The sequence below is a fragment of the Tupaia chinensis genome, unplaced genomic scaffold (genome assembly GCF_000334495.1).
Source record: "Tupaia chinensis unplaced genomic scaffold, TupChi_1.0 Scaffold000320_2, whole genome shotgun sequence".
Classification (NCBI taxonomy): Eukaryota; Metazoa; Chordata; class Mammalia; order Scandentia; family Tupaiidae; genus Tupaia; species Tupaia belangeri.
In genome coordinates, this window is record NW_006159814.1 from 1,804,715 (window position 1) to 1,821,313 (window position 16,599).

At 40.1% G+C, this 16,599-nt stretch overlaps 1 protein-coding gene and 1 non-coding gene across 5 annotated transcripts in view; one reads left to right on the forward strand and one right to left on the reverse strand.

The window, feature by feature from the left end:
* Positions 1-16,599, forward strand: part of ESCO1 (establishment of sister chromatid cohesion N-acetyltransferase 1) — a 78,221-nt gene that overhangs the window by 57,089 nt on the left and 4,533 nt on the right. For 2 of the 4 annotated variants that reach the window (XM_006151604.3, XM_006151603.3), the window contains exons 11-12: positions 4,201-4,388; positions 11,060-11,160. In XM_006151604.3, the coding sequence (XP_006151666.1) occupies positions 4,201-4,388; positions 11,060-11,160 (289 nt within the window). Of the gene's footprint in view, positions 1-4,200; positions 4,389-11,059; positions 12,256-12,288; positions 12,514-16,599 lie in introns of those variants that run through there. The other 2 variants (XM_006151602.3, XM_006151599.3) reach the window with 2 other exon arrangements.
* On the reverse strand, positions 13,211-13,272 carry LOC114008347 (U7 small nuclear RNA). The gene has a single exon (XR_003549900.1). It is a non-coding gene; the product is annotated as a U7 small nuclear RNA (small nuclear RNA).

Here is a 16,599-nt window from a genome sequence, read left to right on the forward strand (position 1 = left end):
TGCTATAGGGCGCGTGCGCTCACCAGACAGAGAGAGACATAGAGACAGAAAGTGAGAAATCACCCCCCAGAGGGGATGGCCATGCCGCAATCCCTTCTCTTCCGTTCTCCTCTTGGGATCTCGGGCATGCACGCACATGCGCCCAGCGTGAGTTTTAAACCACTGGGTCCGGGACGCGAACCACGGTCGACTACATGGGAGTCCAGCGACATAGCCACTACACTAACTGCTGGTTCCCCCTAATTATGCTCACTTTGAGGCATATCTAAATTCTGTTTGTTCTTGTCGTTTTTATTTTGCTAGACAGCAGGTGCACTTGGCTGGGGGGAGCGGGGAGATTGTTCTTGTCGTTGTTTTTATTTTGCTAGACAGCAGGTGCACTTGGCTGGAGGGAGCGGGGAGAGAGAGAGAGAGCGGGGGAAGTGAGAAAGCACCCTCCCTTCATGGAGGATGATCATGCCACATTCCCTTCTCCTGTATTTCTCTCTCCTTTTGGGATTTTGGGCATGTAATGCCCAGTATGTCTTTTTAAGCCACTAGGTCTGAGACTTTATTTTTTTAATTTAATTTTTTTTTTTTTTTGGAGAGGTTTCTGCTATAGAGCGCGTGTGACCACCAGAGAGACAGAGAGAGACAGAAAGCGAGAAATCATCCCCCAGAGGGGATGGCCACGCCACAGTCCCTTCTTATCCATTCTCTCGGGATCTTGGGCATGCATACACACGAGCCTGGCATGAGTTTAAGCCACTGGGTCCAGGATTTGAACTGCGATCGACTACATGGGAGTTCAGCCACATAGCCATTACGCTAATTGCTGGTCCCCTGAGACTCTTGAACTATGTGGTTGGCAATGTGGGATCCATGCATCGTGCCAGAGGCTGGCACCTGATTTTTTTTTTCAGCTAAACTCTCACTCATGAATTCAGTGTATGTTATGTGTGACTGTATTTTTAGCATATTAATAGCTGCCTACAAATACATGCTTCCTTATAACATTTTCTTTTTTAAAAAATTTTAATTCCATTTATTGTTGTCATCATTTTTAAAAATTTTGTTAGACAGAGAGAAAGAGAGAGACAGGCAAAGTGAGAAAGCAAGCCACCAGGTCCGGGACTCGAACCGTGGTCAGCCATGTGTGATTCCAGCACCTTTAACTACCACGCCATCTGCCAGTTCCCATCAAAACATTTTCTAATAAAGTAAAAAGTCAAAAACAAGTATGCATCAGTTTACTTCTTTTTTTTTTTTTTTAAGAATTATTTCATTTATTTATTTTATTTATTTATTCATTAACTTTGTTTTAATTTGACCAGAGAGAGGGACAGAGTGAGAGAGAGAGACGGAGAGAGTGGGAAAGTGGGAAAGCAAGCCACCAGGTTCCGGACTTGACCTGAAGTCGGCCATCTGGGAGACCAGCGCTCTTAACCAGCACGTCATCTGCTGGCCCCCTCATCAGTTTATTTCTTTATGTCAAGCTCCATGTTTATTTTTAAGGATTATTTAATTTTATCATTATTAATTTTTAGAAATTTGTTACAGGGCCTGTGTGCTCAATAGAGAGGCAGAAAGAAAAAGAGAGGAGAGGAAAAGTGAGAAATTAAGCCACCAGGTCTGGAATTCGAACTGCGGTTGGCCATGTGGCAGTCCAGTCTTTTATTCACTATGCCCCCCCTGCTGGCCCCACGTTACATGTTTTTAAGATTCAGCCTGTATGTCTCCAGTATTATATACTGACTCTCCACACCCTGGCAGAAACTGAAAAATGAGAGAATATAAAAGCATGGAAAATGATTATGGATTCTGGAGACAGTGTGGAAAGAGAGTAGAAGCGGGGGAGAGTGTTATGGGACACAGAAAGGGGTTCTTATTTGTTGATGATCCTCGACTGGTGTGAAGTATATTCATGTTGTGTAAATTCACTTTACAAGCTAAGAGATTTATGGTGATTAAATGTATAAAATAAATTAAAATAAAATTTACGTGGAATTATTTAGTTCTAATAAAATTGATTTAAATACATAGCAGTAAGACAGTTTGGGCATATGCATTTGATATAAAATGACTAACTCATCAGAGTTGGTCATACTGAGATTGAGTTAATTTTAGTGTAGACTGTTGTGTGTTTCAGTAGCTATTAATCATTTTTCCACTTACTTGCAGAAGCAACTTAGAGCTTCTGTATTTTTGGGTTGTTTTTGTTAACTCTTTCTCTTTAAAGGTTAGCCACCAGGTCTGGAATTCGAACTGCGGTTGGCCATGTGGCAGTCCAGTCTTTTATTCACTATGCCCCCCCTGCTGGCCCCACGTTACATGTTTTTAAGATTCAGCCTGTATGTCTCCAGTATTATATACTGACTCTCCACACCCTGGCAGAAACTGAAAAATGAGAGAATATAAAAGCATGGAAAATGATTATGGATTCTGGAGACAGTGTGGAAAGAGAGTAGAAGCGGGGGAGAGTGTTATGGGACACAGAAAGGGGTTCTTATTTGTTGATGATCCTCGACTGGTGTGAAGTATATTCATGTTGTGTAAATTCACTTTACAAGCTAAGAGATTTATGGTGATTAAATGTATAAAATAAATTAAAATAAAATTTACGTGGAATTATTTAGTTCTAATAAAATTGATTTAAATACATAGCAGTAAGACAGTTTGGGCATATGCATTTGATATAAAATGACTAACTCATCAGAGTTGGTCATACTGAGATTGAGTTAATTTTAGTGTAGACTGTTGTGTGTTTCAGTAGCTATTAATCATTTTTCCACTTACTTGCAGAAGCAACTTAGAGCTTCTGTATTTTTGGGTTGTTTTTGTTAACTCTTTCTCTTTAAAGGTTTTGTTTTTTCTTTCATGGGAGAGAGATGGACACATACATTCAAATTAACACAGGGACTCCTGACCTGGTCTTTTGGGCTGTAATTTACCTTTGCCCCTCCCACACCAGCCTTCCAGCCAATCATAGATGTGCCTACAGGTGCTCCTAGCAAGTTGTAGTTTACCTGGGATATGAACGTGGGCCTCCCATGTGGCTCCAGCATCGTGCAGTGCCATCCTACGTCTGTGCCACTGCAGCTGAGCCCATTAACTCATAATTATGTTGTCTAATTGCCTTTTAAGTTTTGTACCTTCTCCCATCAGAAGGCTGGTCTTATCCTCTTAAAACTAGACTAGGAGAAGGACCAGCAGTTAGCATAATGGCTGTCACTGAACTCCCATGTAGCCGACCACTGTTCAAATCCCAGACCCTGTGGCTTGAACTCATGCCAGGCACGTGTGCATGTGTGCTTAAGTTCCTGTCTGGTGAGCACACGTGCCCTATAGCAAAAACCTCTCAAAAATATATTACCCCCCCCCAAAAAGAAAAAAACTAGACTAGGAGAGGAAATGTATTATTATTATTTTTTTTTCAAAGATAACAAAGGATTTTCTTGTATTCTTGTTTCTAGTTCCTGTATAGCTGTGCATAAATCCTAGAACTATGGCAACATTCATAGGAATAGTCATTACTATTGCTTAGTTGTTTTTTGTTTTTGTTTTTGTTTTGCTATAGGGTGTGTGCACTCGCCAGAAAGAGAGAGAGAGAGACAGGAGAGATAGAAAGCGAGAAATCACCCTCCAGGGGGCATGGCCACGCCACAATCCCTTCTCCTCCATTCTCCTCTAGGGATCTTGGGCACGCACGCACACCCGTCCGGTGTGAGTTTAAGCCACCGGTTCCGGGACTCAAACCACGGTCGACTACATGGGAGTCCAGCGACATAGCCATTACACTAACTGCTGGTCCCCTATTGCTTAGTTCTTAACATGTACTTTTGCTGGTCCTTAGAATGAGGGAGGGAGGAAGAGCTACTGCTCAATTTCTATTATGGGCCACTCAGTGATAGCAAGGTGTTTTCTATGTATTACTTTATTTCATTTTTCAAAATGTGAGATGATGGATGTCCTCGATTTATAGGTGAGGAACCCCAAAGTTTAAATTAAGTGACTTTGTCTCATGGTCAAATAACTAGTAAGTGAATTAGAATATAATGTAGTACCAGTTTTTTCTGTTTCCTAAAACAAAAAAATAAGGGGTCCCCCTAATTTGTTCAGAAGTCAGACAAATGTAGTAACCTTCTCAACAAGATCAATACTGAACAACCACTTATTAATATTCTCACTTTAAATATTCCCCCTCTCAACTTGACCCTATAGGGCTACAGAGTTATAGAAGAGAAACTTCCAGTTATCAGGTCCGAAGAAGAAAAAGTCAGGTTTGAAAGGCAAAAAGCCTGGTGCTGCTCAACGTCGCCAGAGCCTGCAATCTGTGGGATCAGTCGAATATGGGTATTCAGCATGATGCGTCGGAAGAAGATTGCTTCTCGCATGATTGAATGCCTAAGGTAATGTGATGTAATTCCTCAAATCATCTTCAATAGTTTAGGATTTAAGCAGAGTTTTAGTATACAGATTGGTATTTAAGTAGTCACAAATGTGTGAGTTTTATTTTGTGTAAGATTGTCAATGTATTGGATTTGTAAGTAGTTTTTTACCTAGTTAATTTAAGAAGAAATCATGATAAGTTAAAATATATTTTGGCTTATTTGTAACTATGATATTAGTTTAAAATAGCCTATTTCAAGCTCTGTTTGATATTGGAGAATTTTTTTTCTTTATGAGACTGGAAAAGAGGAAGGGGGAAGAGGGAGAGACAGACAATTTTATTGTTTTTTAAGAGTTTTTTTGCCTTAGTGCGCATGTGCTCTAGTAAGAGAGAAAGTGCGAAATCACCCCCTGTGGGGATGGCCACGCTACAATCTGTTCTTCTCCTGGGATCTTGGGCACGCATACACATGTGCCTGGCGTGATTTCCAAGCCACCAGGTCCAGGATTTGAACTGCAGTCAGCCATGTGGGAGTCCAGTGACACAACTGCTATACCATTGACTGGCTCCCAGATAGGTATTTCTGACAGAGTCTCTGCCTTAGGTGCCCAGCTAGCCATGATTACAGACAGGTACCACTGTGTTCAGCATGTGTAGATTGGCCCAGAAAACTGTGCCTCCCATGTGGCTGCCAGTCTCCAAGTGATGGTGCTAACTACACCACCACGGGTGGGCCAATTTTAAACAAAACCAAATAAATATAGAAAGTTTCTTGGGAGTTTAGCTTTCAGGAAAGCTTTTCTTAATGAAGAATATTATTTGGGGCTGGCAAGTTGCATGGTGGTTAAGGACACTTACTTAAGCACTGGACTCCCACATGGCCAACGAAGGTTTGAGTCCCAAACCTGGTGACTTGCTTTCTCTTTCCCCCACCCCCTGTCTTTTTCACTCTTTCTCTCTCTGTTCAAATAAAAAAAAGTTAAATAAAATAATTCTTAAAAAATATATTATTTCTAAACTAAGTCTCAATAGTTTTTATCATTTGATTGTTTATTAAAGGTATTGAGGGATACTCAGACAAATTATCCATTTGATTTTTTATTCTACAATATGAAGTTCCTTTGATAAAGGATAAATGGAGGTGGCTAGAAGTAATCATTAAAAGAGATCTGTAGGCTGATCTACTGTTTTATTTGTGGCCTCTTTTTGTTATTTGTAGCCTCCCTGTCTACTGTTGTATGTGGTTGTTCCTTTCAAAGTAATGTTATGTTGCAAGTGAGATCCTAAGATTCTTACAGCCTTAATATGTATATGGTCTATTCCCCTATTTTATCAATGAGTAAAAATCCAGAGGGCTCAGATCTGCCCACCTTTTTCTATTTTTTATTTTAAAGTTTTTTCTTTTTGAGAGATTTTTGTTGTAGAATGTGTGCATAGCCAGAGAAAGATAGAGAAACAGAATGGAAGAAATCACCCCCTGGGGGGATGGTCATGCGGCAATCTCTTCTCCAGCATTCTCTTAGAATTTTTGGGATGCATGCACATGCACCCAGTATGAGCTTCAAGCTACCGGGTCCAGGACTCGAACTGTGGTTGACGACATGGGGAGTCCAGCGCCTTATCCACTATGCTGCCTGTTGGCCCTAAGGTTTTTGCCATAGGGTGCATGTGTACATCAGAAAGACAAAGAAAGAGAGAGGAAAAGTGAGAAACTACCCCTTATGGGGATAACCACACCTCAATCCCTTCTCTTCCATTCTGGGAATTTGGACACACACACACACACACACACACACATATATATATATATATATATATATATACACCCTGCTTGAGTTTCAAGCTGCCAGGTCCAGGACTTGAACCGTAGTCAACCATGTGGCAGACTAGCATTTTAACCACTACCACATGTTGGCCCTCCAGTCTTTTTTTTTTAAAGTTTCTTTATTCCTTCCACAAGAGAGACAGAGATATGTACCCCAAGACAGTTTTTATTCCATAATCCAGCCTCCAGTCTCGGCTAGCCAGGGTCACAGGCCTGTGAGCGCACATCTCCAATGTGTATACAGGAAGACCCCAGGATTATTATTTTTTTAAAGAGGTTTTTGCCTTAGGGTGCATGCATTCACCAGAGAGAGAAACAGATTGATACAGTGAGAGGAAAAGTGAGAAATCATCTCCTGCAGTCCCTTCTCCATTCTTCTCCTGGCCTCTTGGGTATGCATGCACATGCACCTGGTGTGATTTTCAAGCCACCAGGTCCAGGACTTGAATCATCATCAGCCTTGTAGGAGGTCCCGCTACGCCATCTGCTGGTCCCAACCCCAGGATTTTTTAACTCAGGCCCTTCTCCTACAGTCCAGCATCAGGGAGTGTTGGTTACCACTGCACTGCAGTGGCCGACCTACCTTCCTTTTTCATGACAAGAGGCAGGGCTCTTTGTCATTCTTTCAGAACTAAGCCTGGCAAGTATTGTCTTTTCTTTTAGTGTCATGGCAACTGTTAAGATTTGTTGGGATTACCATATTGGGCCAGTGGTGGCATGGTGGTTAAGATATGGTTCAAGTCCTGGACCTAGTGGCTTGAAAAGCATTCCAGGAGCATATGTGTGTATGCCCAAAATCCCAGGAGGAGCATGGAGAAGGGATTGTGGTGTGGCTATTCACCCAGAGGGTGATTTCTCACTTTCTTTCTCTGTCTCTCTCCAGAGAGCACATACACCCAATGGCAAAAATCTAAAAAACAAAAACATTACCTTTTGAAAATTCTAGTAAACTGGCTATATCTTGGCCAAATATTTAATAATAGCTTTATTGTGATAATTTTATAGTACCATAAAAATAAACTTTTTAAAGTTCACAATTCAGTGGGGCTTTTATTTTTCTTAGATTTTTGCTATAGAGCATGTGTGCTTACCAGAGATACAGACAGAAAGCAAGAAATCACCCACAAGAGGGAATGGCCATGCCGCAGTCCATTCAGTTGAAGGGTCTTAGCATGTTTGTCAAAGATCATTGACCAGGGGCTGATGCTGGTGCAGCAGTAAAATGCTATACTCTGCCGGGCTGACTCACGTGGAAGGTTCTGTGTTCAAATTCAGAGACCTAGTCGAACTGTAGTCAACTGCGTGGGAGTCCAGCGACATAACCATTATGCCATCTGCTGGTCCTTTTTTGTTTAATTATTTTATTTAACTTAATTTTGTTTGTTTATTTTTAATTTGACCAGAGAGGGACAGAGTGAAAGAAAGAGAAGCAAGTCACCAGGTCTGGTACTTGAACTGTAGTCGGCTATGTGGGAGTCTAGCGCCCCTAACCACCATGCCACCTGCTGGCCCTTCTTTTTTGTTTTTAAACTACCAAATAATGTAACATTAGGTAGCTATTTATTTTATTTATCCATTCATCAGTTGACGGACATTTTGGTTGTTTGGAGAAATGCCTGTTTGTTTTTGAGAAATGCCTGTTTAAATCCTGCCTGTTGTTGTTGTTAGTTTGTTATAGGGTATGTGCACTTGCTGTAGTGAGGCAGAGAGAAAGTGAGAAAGTGCCTTCATGGGGATGACCTCACCACAGTCCCTTCTCCCACAGTCCTTTTGGAATCTTGGGCACGCACACAAATGTACGTGGAGATGTTTTTAGCTGCCAGGTCTGAGACTTGAACTGTTTATTTGGCCATGTAGTATCTAATTGCCTTAACCACCATACCGCCTGGCTCGCCCAAATCCCGTGTCCATTTTTAAATTGGTTTATTTTATCTTCCTTGTTAAATTGAAATAGCTCTTTTTGCATTCCTTTGTTTTGTTATACATGTGATTTGCATGTATCCCCCACCATTTCATGGTTGTTTTTTCATCTTCTTAACGCTGTCCTTTGAAATACAAAACTTACTCATTTTGATGGAGTCTAATTTATTTTTTGTCACTTCCATTTTGGGGGTCTTAATTTTTGCTATAAGGGCACGTGCACTCATCAGATAGAGGCGGGGAAGCGAGAAATCACCCCCCAGGGGGGGATGGCTGCATCATATCCTCTTCTTTAGTCTCCTCTTGGAATTTTGGGCATGCATGTTATATGCCCAGTATGATTTTTAAGCTGCTAGGTATAGGACTTGAACTGCACAGCTGGCCACGTGGGATCCAGTGCCTTAACCTCCATGCCACCTGCTGACCCTGGGGGTCATATTGCCTGATAAAAAGCCGCAAAGATTCATGGCTATTTTTTTTGGAGGGGGCTTTATAGCTTTAATTTTTATATTTAGGTCTTTGATTCATTTTGAGTTAGTTTTTTAAAGGGGTTTTTGCCTGAGGTTGTGTGTGTTCAACAGAGAGACAGAAATAGTGAGAGGGAAAGTAAGAAATCACTCCCCAGGGGGGAATGGCCACGCTGAGATCCCTTCTCCAATTCTCCCAGGATCTTGGACATGCACACACATGTACCCAGTGTGAGTTTCAAGCTACTGATGTGGTACTTGAACCATAGTTGGCGATGTGGGCGTGCTATGCCATCTGCTGGCCTGATTTTGAGTTACTTTTAGTATATGATGTGAGGTAAGATATCACATGTGAATACTCAATTTTCCTAGCACCTTTATTTTTATTTATTTATTTATTTTTTGGGGGGAGGAGAGGTTTTTGCTATAGGGCACATGCACTTGCCAGAAAGACAGAGAAAGACAGAGAGACAGAAAGCGGGAAATCACCCCCCGCCCAAGGGGGATGGCCACGCCGCAATCCCTTCTCCTCCATTCTCCTCTCAAGATCTTGGGCACACACGGACATGCACCCGGCATGAGTTTAAGCCACCAGGTCTAGGACTTGAACCACAGTCAACTACGTGGGAGTCCAGCGACATAGCCATTATGCCAACTGCTGACCCTAGTTTTTTCATGTTTTTTTTTTTTTAATGTATTTTAAGGAATCATTTATTCCATTTTATTTATTTATTATTATTACTTAATTTGACCAGAGAGAGAGGGGGGAAAGTGAGAAAGGAAGCCACTAGGTCCGGGCGCAAACCATGGTTGGCCATGTGGAAATCCAGCACCTTAACCACTTGCTGCCTACTGGCCCCTAAAACTAATTTTTAGTATATTTTGAAATAAGACAGTCTGAGTCCTTCAACTTCTTCTTTTTTTTTTTTTCAAGATTGTTTTGTCAATTCAGTGTCCTTTGTATTTCTATATGAATTTTAGGATCAGCCTGTTAGTTTCTGCAAAGAAGCCAGCTATAGATCATTTTAACAGTATTAAGTCTTCTGATTCATAAACGTGGATGTCTCTTTAGTAGATCTTTAATTTCTTTGATCAATATTTAATAGTTTTTAGTTTATAGGTTTTAAGTTTATTCCTAAGTATTTTATTCTTTATGTTATTATAAGTGGAATTTTTTCTAAATTTCATTTTTGGATTTTTCTTTTTTTAGAGATAACATTTTTCAAAAAAGAATGATTCATTTATTGAATTCCATTTGTTATTATTATTTTAAAATTTGACCAGAGAGAGAGAGAGAAAGGGAAAGCAAGCTGCCAGGTCTAGGACTCAAACCACAGTCGACCATGTGGGAATCCAGCACCTTTAACCACTCCGCCACCTGCCAGCCCTAAGAGAGCTTTTTGCTACAGGGCATGTGTGCCCACTAGAGAGACAGAGAGATAGAAAGCGAGAAATCACCCCCTGGGAGGATGGCCATGTCACAATCCCTTCTCCATTCTTCTCTCAGGATCTTGGACACATACACACATGTGCCCAGCTGAGTTTTAAATTACTGGGTCCAAGACTCCTACCGCAGTCGACTACATGGGAATCCAGTGACATAACCATTACTCCATCTGCTGGTCCCCATTTTTTATTTTTCATTACAAATATATAGAAATAACAATTGCTCTTTGAATATCGATCTTTTTTTCTTTTATTTCTTTTATGAGAGTAAGAAACAGGTACCCTTGATAATTCCCTTCCCAGCCCTCTAACCAGTTAGGATACTGGGTGCTTGCACACCAGGCCTGCCTCAGGGATGACGCAGGATCTAAACCTGTGATTTGCTATTGTGGCTTCCAGCACTGCAGAGCAGCATGGTGTTGCCTGTCTCATAGTAGCTAGGCTGAATGTCAGTCTTGAATATGCAACTTTGCTGAAGTCAGTGGATCGTGCAAGTTCTTTTGGGTGTGTAAAACGCTCAGGATTTTCTGTGTACAAAGTCATGTCATCTGTAAAAGGATAGTTTTACTTCTCTCTTATTAATCTGGATGCTTTTTCTTTCTTTTCCTTGTCTTGTTGTCTAGTCTAATAATTCCTCATCTAGACCCTCTGATACGGTATTGCATAGAAGAGGCAAGAACATCCTTATCTTGTTCCTGATCTTAGAGGAACAGTTATTAGTCTTTGACCATTAACTGTTGTTTATTGATACCCTTGATCAGGTTGAGGAAGTTCTTTCTAAGATGTTGAGTACTTTTATCATGAAAAGATGATAGTTAAATGTTCTTATACTGTTGCTTTTATTAAAAACTGTTAACTCAAATTATTGATAACATTTTGGATGAACAGTGGTTTTCAACAATTTTTAGAACATAACAGTGTTATCTAAAAAGTCTTTATAGTCAAATTATATTTAATAGGTTTTTACCATTTTAATGATTAGAAATCACATTAATCTTAACCTTCCGTACCCCCCCCCCTTTTTTTCAATAGGAGTAACTTTATATATGGCTCATATTTGAGTAAAGAAGAAATTGCTTTCTCAGATCCCACACCTGATGGAAAACTGTTTGCAACACAGTACTGTGGAACTGGTCAGTTTCTGGTATATAATTTTATTAATGGACAAAATAGCACCTAAAACAAATTCTTGCCTACAGTACCAGAAGACACCTATTGGAAGAGAGTGGATTGGTTGCTGACTTTAACCAGGAACTAGGGCCATTTTTATTACAATGAACTCAGGATTGGCAACAACCATGTGGTTGTTCCATTTTCATAAAATTGGAAACAATGCAGTAATAGCTTATTATTGTTTTGTTTTTTAAAGGAGATATTTTATTATCTTTTACAGAAATTTATGATTGATGTATTTTATCTATAGTTATTTAGACATGTTTACATGCAGCAGATAATTAATTGTTCATAGTGGACTGAAAACTAATGCAAGGACTATGGTCTCAGTGATAAGTATATTTTGAAGTTCTTAATATGGAATTATACCAGTGTAACATGGTACTGTATTTTTTATATTGACCTGCTGATACCAGTAATAGGTTTAAAGATTGTATTTTCAAAGTGGAAACCAATGCTTTCAAGTTACTAATCAAGGAGGGCGCAGTATTATGTGATTAAGAATTCACAGCTAATTCTTAAAAGGCTTGACGTATTGAAGAAACCCCTTTTGGAAAAGGAAGCTCTAGATAAACAGGGAGACATTGGAATATTGAGCTTTTTCTTCTATTTCTTACTTTCCTATCTGTGATGGCAGGAAGAAGTGGAGTATGGTAAATAAATGAGTCCTTCTTGAAAACGTATAAATGGCTAGAATCAGGAAGGGTACCCTCCAAGGTCATTATTCTTTCATTCTGGTTTCCCTTTTTAAAATAAGTGGCAACCTGACACACCTAGTTTTAACAAACCTCAAAGAGATTTATAAAAACATATGGAATAGTTGTAAGCTAGATATGGATGACTTGGTATCTGCTTTGTTATTCCTCAGAAATACTGCACTGGGTATATGCCCTCATTACTGGACTTCATTTTGATACTTGTCTATCCTTCATAGTACCCTCTACTTTTAAAGGGTTTATATGTTGAAAACTGCTGTGGCCTTTTATGATCTGTATATAATGTAGAATAAAATAATAAAATACTTGATAGCTTTTTCTAAGTGATAAATGCACTAAGTTAATGGTGTGTTGTTGTTTGTGCTTTTGCAGGGAGTTTCTTAGGTTTGAAATATAATTAAAATACTGGCTTCTTAAGGGTGGATTTCATCGGTTGGCCAAAGGATCATTATGTCAGCTGAACTTTATCTTCAAAAGGCAAAATCCTTTCCGATTATTTTATTAACATGCTACTTTTTTGAGCTTTCAAAGAAATTAAGGACCGCATACAGCCCAAGAGTGAAATACTACTATAGTTCAAGTAGATCGTTTTTTATGACATGAAATGATTATATTTCCTTTGAAAACTGGTTAAAATTTAGGATCTTAAATTAACAGGTGTACCATTTATTCCCCTGAAGATTTGTGCTTTTTAAAATTTATAGAGTGATAAAAGACTCTACTCTTGGTATTACCGTGTGAATGGTAAGGCAGTGTCAATCTGGGAGCTTCAAGAAGTTTGTGGAAAAAAATTAAGTTAAAGTTTATTTTGGTGCAAAAAAGTACGAAATTTATGCATAATTTTCTTGTAATACGCATCCCACCCTCAAATTTTGCTCGAAGGCATGTACATTTGCCAGAGAGATATAAAGAGAGGGACAAGTACCACCCCTGCATGAGAAATGGTTACACCACAATCCCTTCTTTATCTCTCCATCCCGTAGGGATTTGGGACATGCACACACACTTACTCTGCGTTTCTCAAGCTGCCAGATGTGAGATTGAGACTGCATGTCTGTCGTTTAGGATCTAGCTCCCTTAACCACTAGGCCACAGGACGGACCCTAATATTTTCTATGAACATTTGCAGACCCCTTGTATTTCCCTCTGATTCACTGTGATGAGTCTGTCTGACTTTTGACACTGTTTTGCTTCAGGCTTGATGTCTGCCTATTTTTAACATTACTGTTTTCCTTTGGGCTTGATTGAGACTCTCCTAGATACCCTTGATCTCATTGTTTGTTTTTTTCTTTGATGGGGCTTTCTGGTAAAAACTGGGAAACCTGTTAGACAAATTCTAAAAGAGCCGTAACATTGCCGATCTCATTGTTTATCTGACAGCTGCCATGATTTCTTTTTATTTTTAGGTTTTTACCATAGGTTATGTGCACTTGCCAGAGAGAGACAGAGATAGAGAGAGGGAAAGTGAGAAATCACACCCTTGGGGGTTTGGCCATGCTGCAGTCCCTTCTACATTCTCCTGTCGGGATTTTGGGCACACATGCACATGCACCTGGCATGATTTTCAAGCCACCGGGTCTGTGACTTGAACTGTGGTTGGCTATGTGGGAGTACAACACCTTAATGGCTATGGTTTTCTAAAAAGAATGAAATTTTGGGTTGTATCGTAAACTATTAACCTCATAATACAGGTCTTTTTTTTTTTTTTAATTTGCTACAGGTTGTGTGTGCTCACCAGAGAGATAATGAGAAAGCACCCCTTCGGGATGGCCATGATCCAATCCCTTCTTCTCCATTCTGCTTTTGGGCACACACATACACATATGCCTTTCTCAGGCTGCTAGGCCCAGGACTTGCCATGTGGAACCCACCTTAGCCACTACACCACTGGCTGGCCCTTGTCTAGTTTTCATATAAACCACAGTATATTCTACTTTGGCTAGTTTGGATAGTTTTCTAGTAGTACTATTTTAAGTAATACCTAACATTTGAGTATGTGCTGTAAGTCAGACAGAGTGTTTAGTGCTACACTATTTTATTTAATCATTATGATGACCCTTTAGGGTTTATAAGTGAAGAATCTGAAGATAATTAACAGACTACTGTGGTAGTTTATGTAAAAATTATGGAAACACTGAACCAAAGCTGTATTGTTGGGTATGAGTATGAAGACAGACGCACATTTAAAAGACACAATTGAAGAGTCAGCAGTAATTTATCAGTGACCTGAAAAGGATCACGACAGAGAATCTAGGGTAAATGGGAAGTTAGAGCTTAGTTACTGAGTGGATGCACTGAGTGAGATGGGAAGTGGGAGGATTAGGTTGGGAGAATTGGATGGGGGAAGGATGAGCTCAATTTTGGTCAGGATTTTAAGGTGATTGTCTAATGGAGGTAACTGTATTGATAGTATATAATTAGATATGTAGGTCTGGAGTTTGAGAGAGGCAAAATAAAGGAGAAGAGATTATGGTATAACCATCCTCTCTGGGGGGTGACTTCTCACTTTTCCTTTTTTTCTGTTTCTCTCTGGCAAGCACACATGCACACCCTATGGCAAAAACCTACAAAAAAAAAAAAAAAAAAACAAAGACAACTCTTCTAATATTACCTGGGTCCCAGACCTGGTGGTTTACTTTCTTACTTTCTGTCTCTGGTGAATGTTCATGCCTATGGAAAATTAAGGGAAAAAAAATACTACTACTAATAATAAATAAAATTAAATAAATCTTAATTCAAAAAACAAAAACAAGAGAACCTAAAAAGGCCTGGTAAGAGAGCCAGAAGAAACTGGTAGACCCCCAAGGGAAGGTTTCAAGGATCAAAGAGTAGTCAACACCATCCTACCACAATAGAAGACAAGAGTTCAAGAAAAGGGGTGGTTTCTTGGAATTCCAGAGGCAGCAGTACACACAGTGCATATCCACTAATGGCTTTATAGTGCAGTGGTAAGTAGCACAGTGGTAATGTGCTACTTATGAGAGGCTAGATCCCTCATGGTGACTGTTTTGAATCCTTGGTCTGGTCAAGGGGCACTTCCCAGTGTGTAAGTCCCCAAGATCAGACAGAATGGAGGCCTAGAGAAAAGTGATTGTGGCATGACCAGACTCTGAGGAGGATTATGTGCACATGGTCTATCATGAGCGAATTCACAAAGGCGTGATTCTGTTTTTTACTGATTATGAATCGCTGGTTATGTAAAGGTACCTATACCTTTTGTGTTAATAGCTATCAAATAGTTATTGGTACTTTAAAAAAATATCTAGTATAGGGAACCAGCAGTTAGCGTAATGGCTATGTCGCTGGACTCCCACGTAGTTGACTGCAGTTCACGTCCCGGACCTGGTGGCTTAAAACTCACACCGGGCACGTGTGCGTGCGTGCCCAAGATCCCGAGAGGAGAATGGAGGAGAAGGGATTGTGGCGTGACCATCCCTCCTGGGGGATGATTTCTCACTTTCTGTCTCTATGTCTGTCTGTCTGGTGAGCGCACGCGCCCTATAGTGAAAAACCTCTCCAAAAAAAAATATCTAGTATATAGACATTCTAGAAACAGTATAGATTTATGGATTATGCCTTTATGTGCATGGATACACAGTGGTTTTAATTTATTTAGCAAAAATTATAAAAAGCAGTATTTTATCAAGTTCATAATATTCAAGAAGGAATTTCTGAAAGCATAGCTATTGTAAGAACTCAGTGAGTACAGCACACCTGCAGTGATATTTCATTTTTGCTTACTTTGCATCTCTGCCCTGCTAAGGAGTTTTATCCCTCTGAATAGGAACACAGCTGTATTCCTGCCCACCCGTCTTTCACCTAGGGTTAAGACCAATGAGTTGCTTCCTGGGGTAGTGACTCCAGGCATACATTTTCCATCTTTGCCATTGCTGTTAAGCCTTCCGGTAGGAAAAGAGCAACTCTCTAACCCACTGCAATTACCCTCCTAGTAAAACTAAAATACATTGGACTACTTACAGAATGAAATGGAGAACAATTTCCTGATGTTGATTTTCATATAACACCCCATCTATTGTCATAGTCACTGAAACAGATGCTTTAGCTCAGTACTTTACAGTGAATACCACAGTGAATTTATTATGTGAATTACTTTTTCTTGCACCATTCCTAAAGTTATCTTTACTGATGCATTTTTTTCTGTTTTTCAATAAAGCCGGGTGTCAGTGTTAAAGCGATATCCTCCTGGACATGGAGCTTAAAGGCTAATATCCGTGTCTAAAAACCCAAGAAATCTTTGTACCTTGGATGTGTCCAACACATGGTAGTTAAATGTGAGGGTGTGTAGCAGAGTTTGACAGTTAAGAGTCTTTTTTTTTTTTTTGGAGAGGTTTTCACTATAGGGCGCGTGCGCTCGCCAGACAGACAGAGAGAGACATAGAGACAGAAAGCGAGAAATCACCCCCCCAGGGGGGATGGCCACACCGCAATCCCTTCTCCTCCATTCTTCTCTCGGGATCTTGGGCACGCACGCACATGCGCCCGGTGTGAGTTTTAAGCCACCGGGTCCGGGACGCGAACCGCGCTTGACTACGTGGGAGTCCAGCGACATATCCATTACGCTAACTGCTGGGTTCCGTTAAGACATCATTTTATAAATTCAAGGACAGGGGAAGATATTGCAAAGTACAGGTGACAGAGAGGAGAAAGAGGATAATGGGCAGA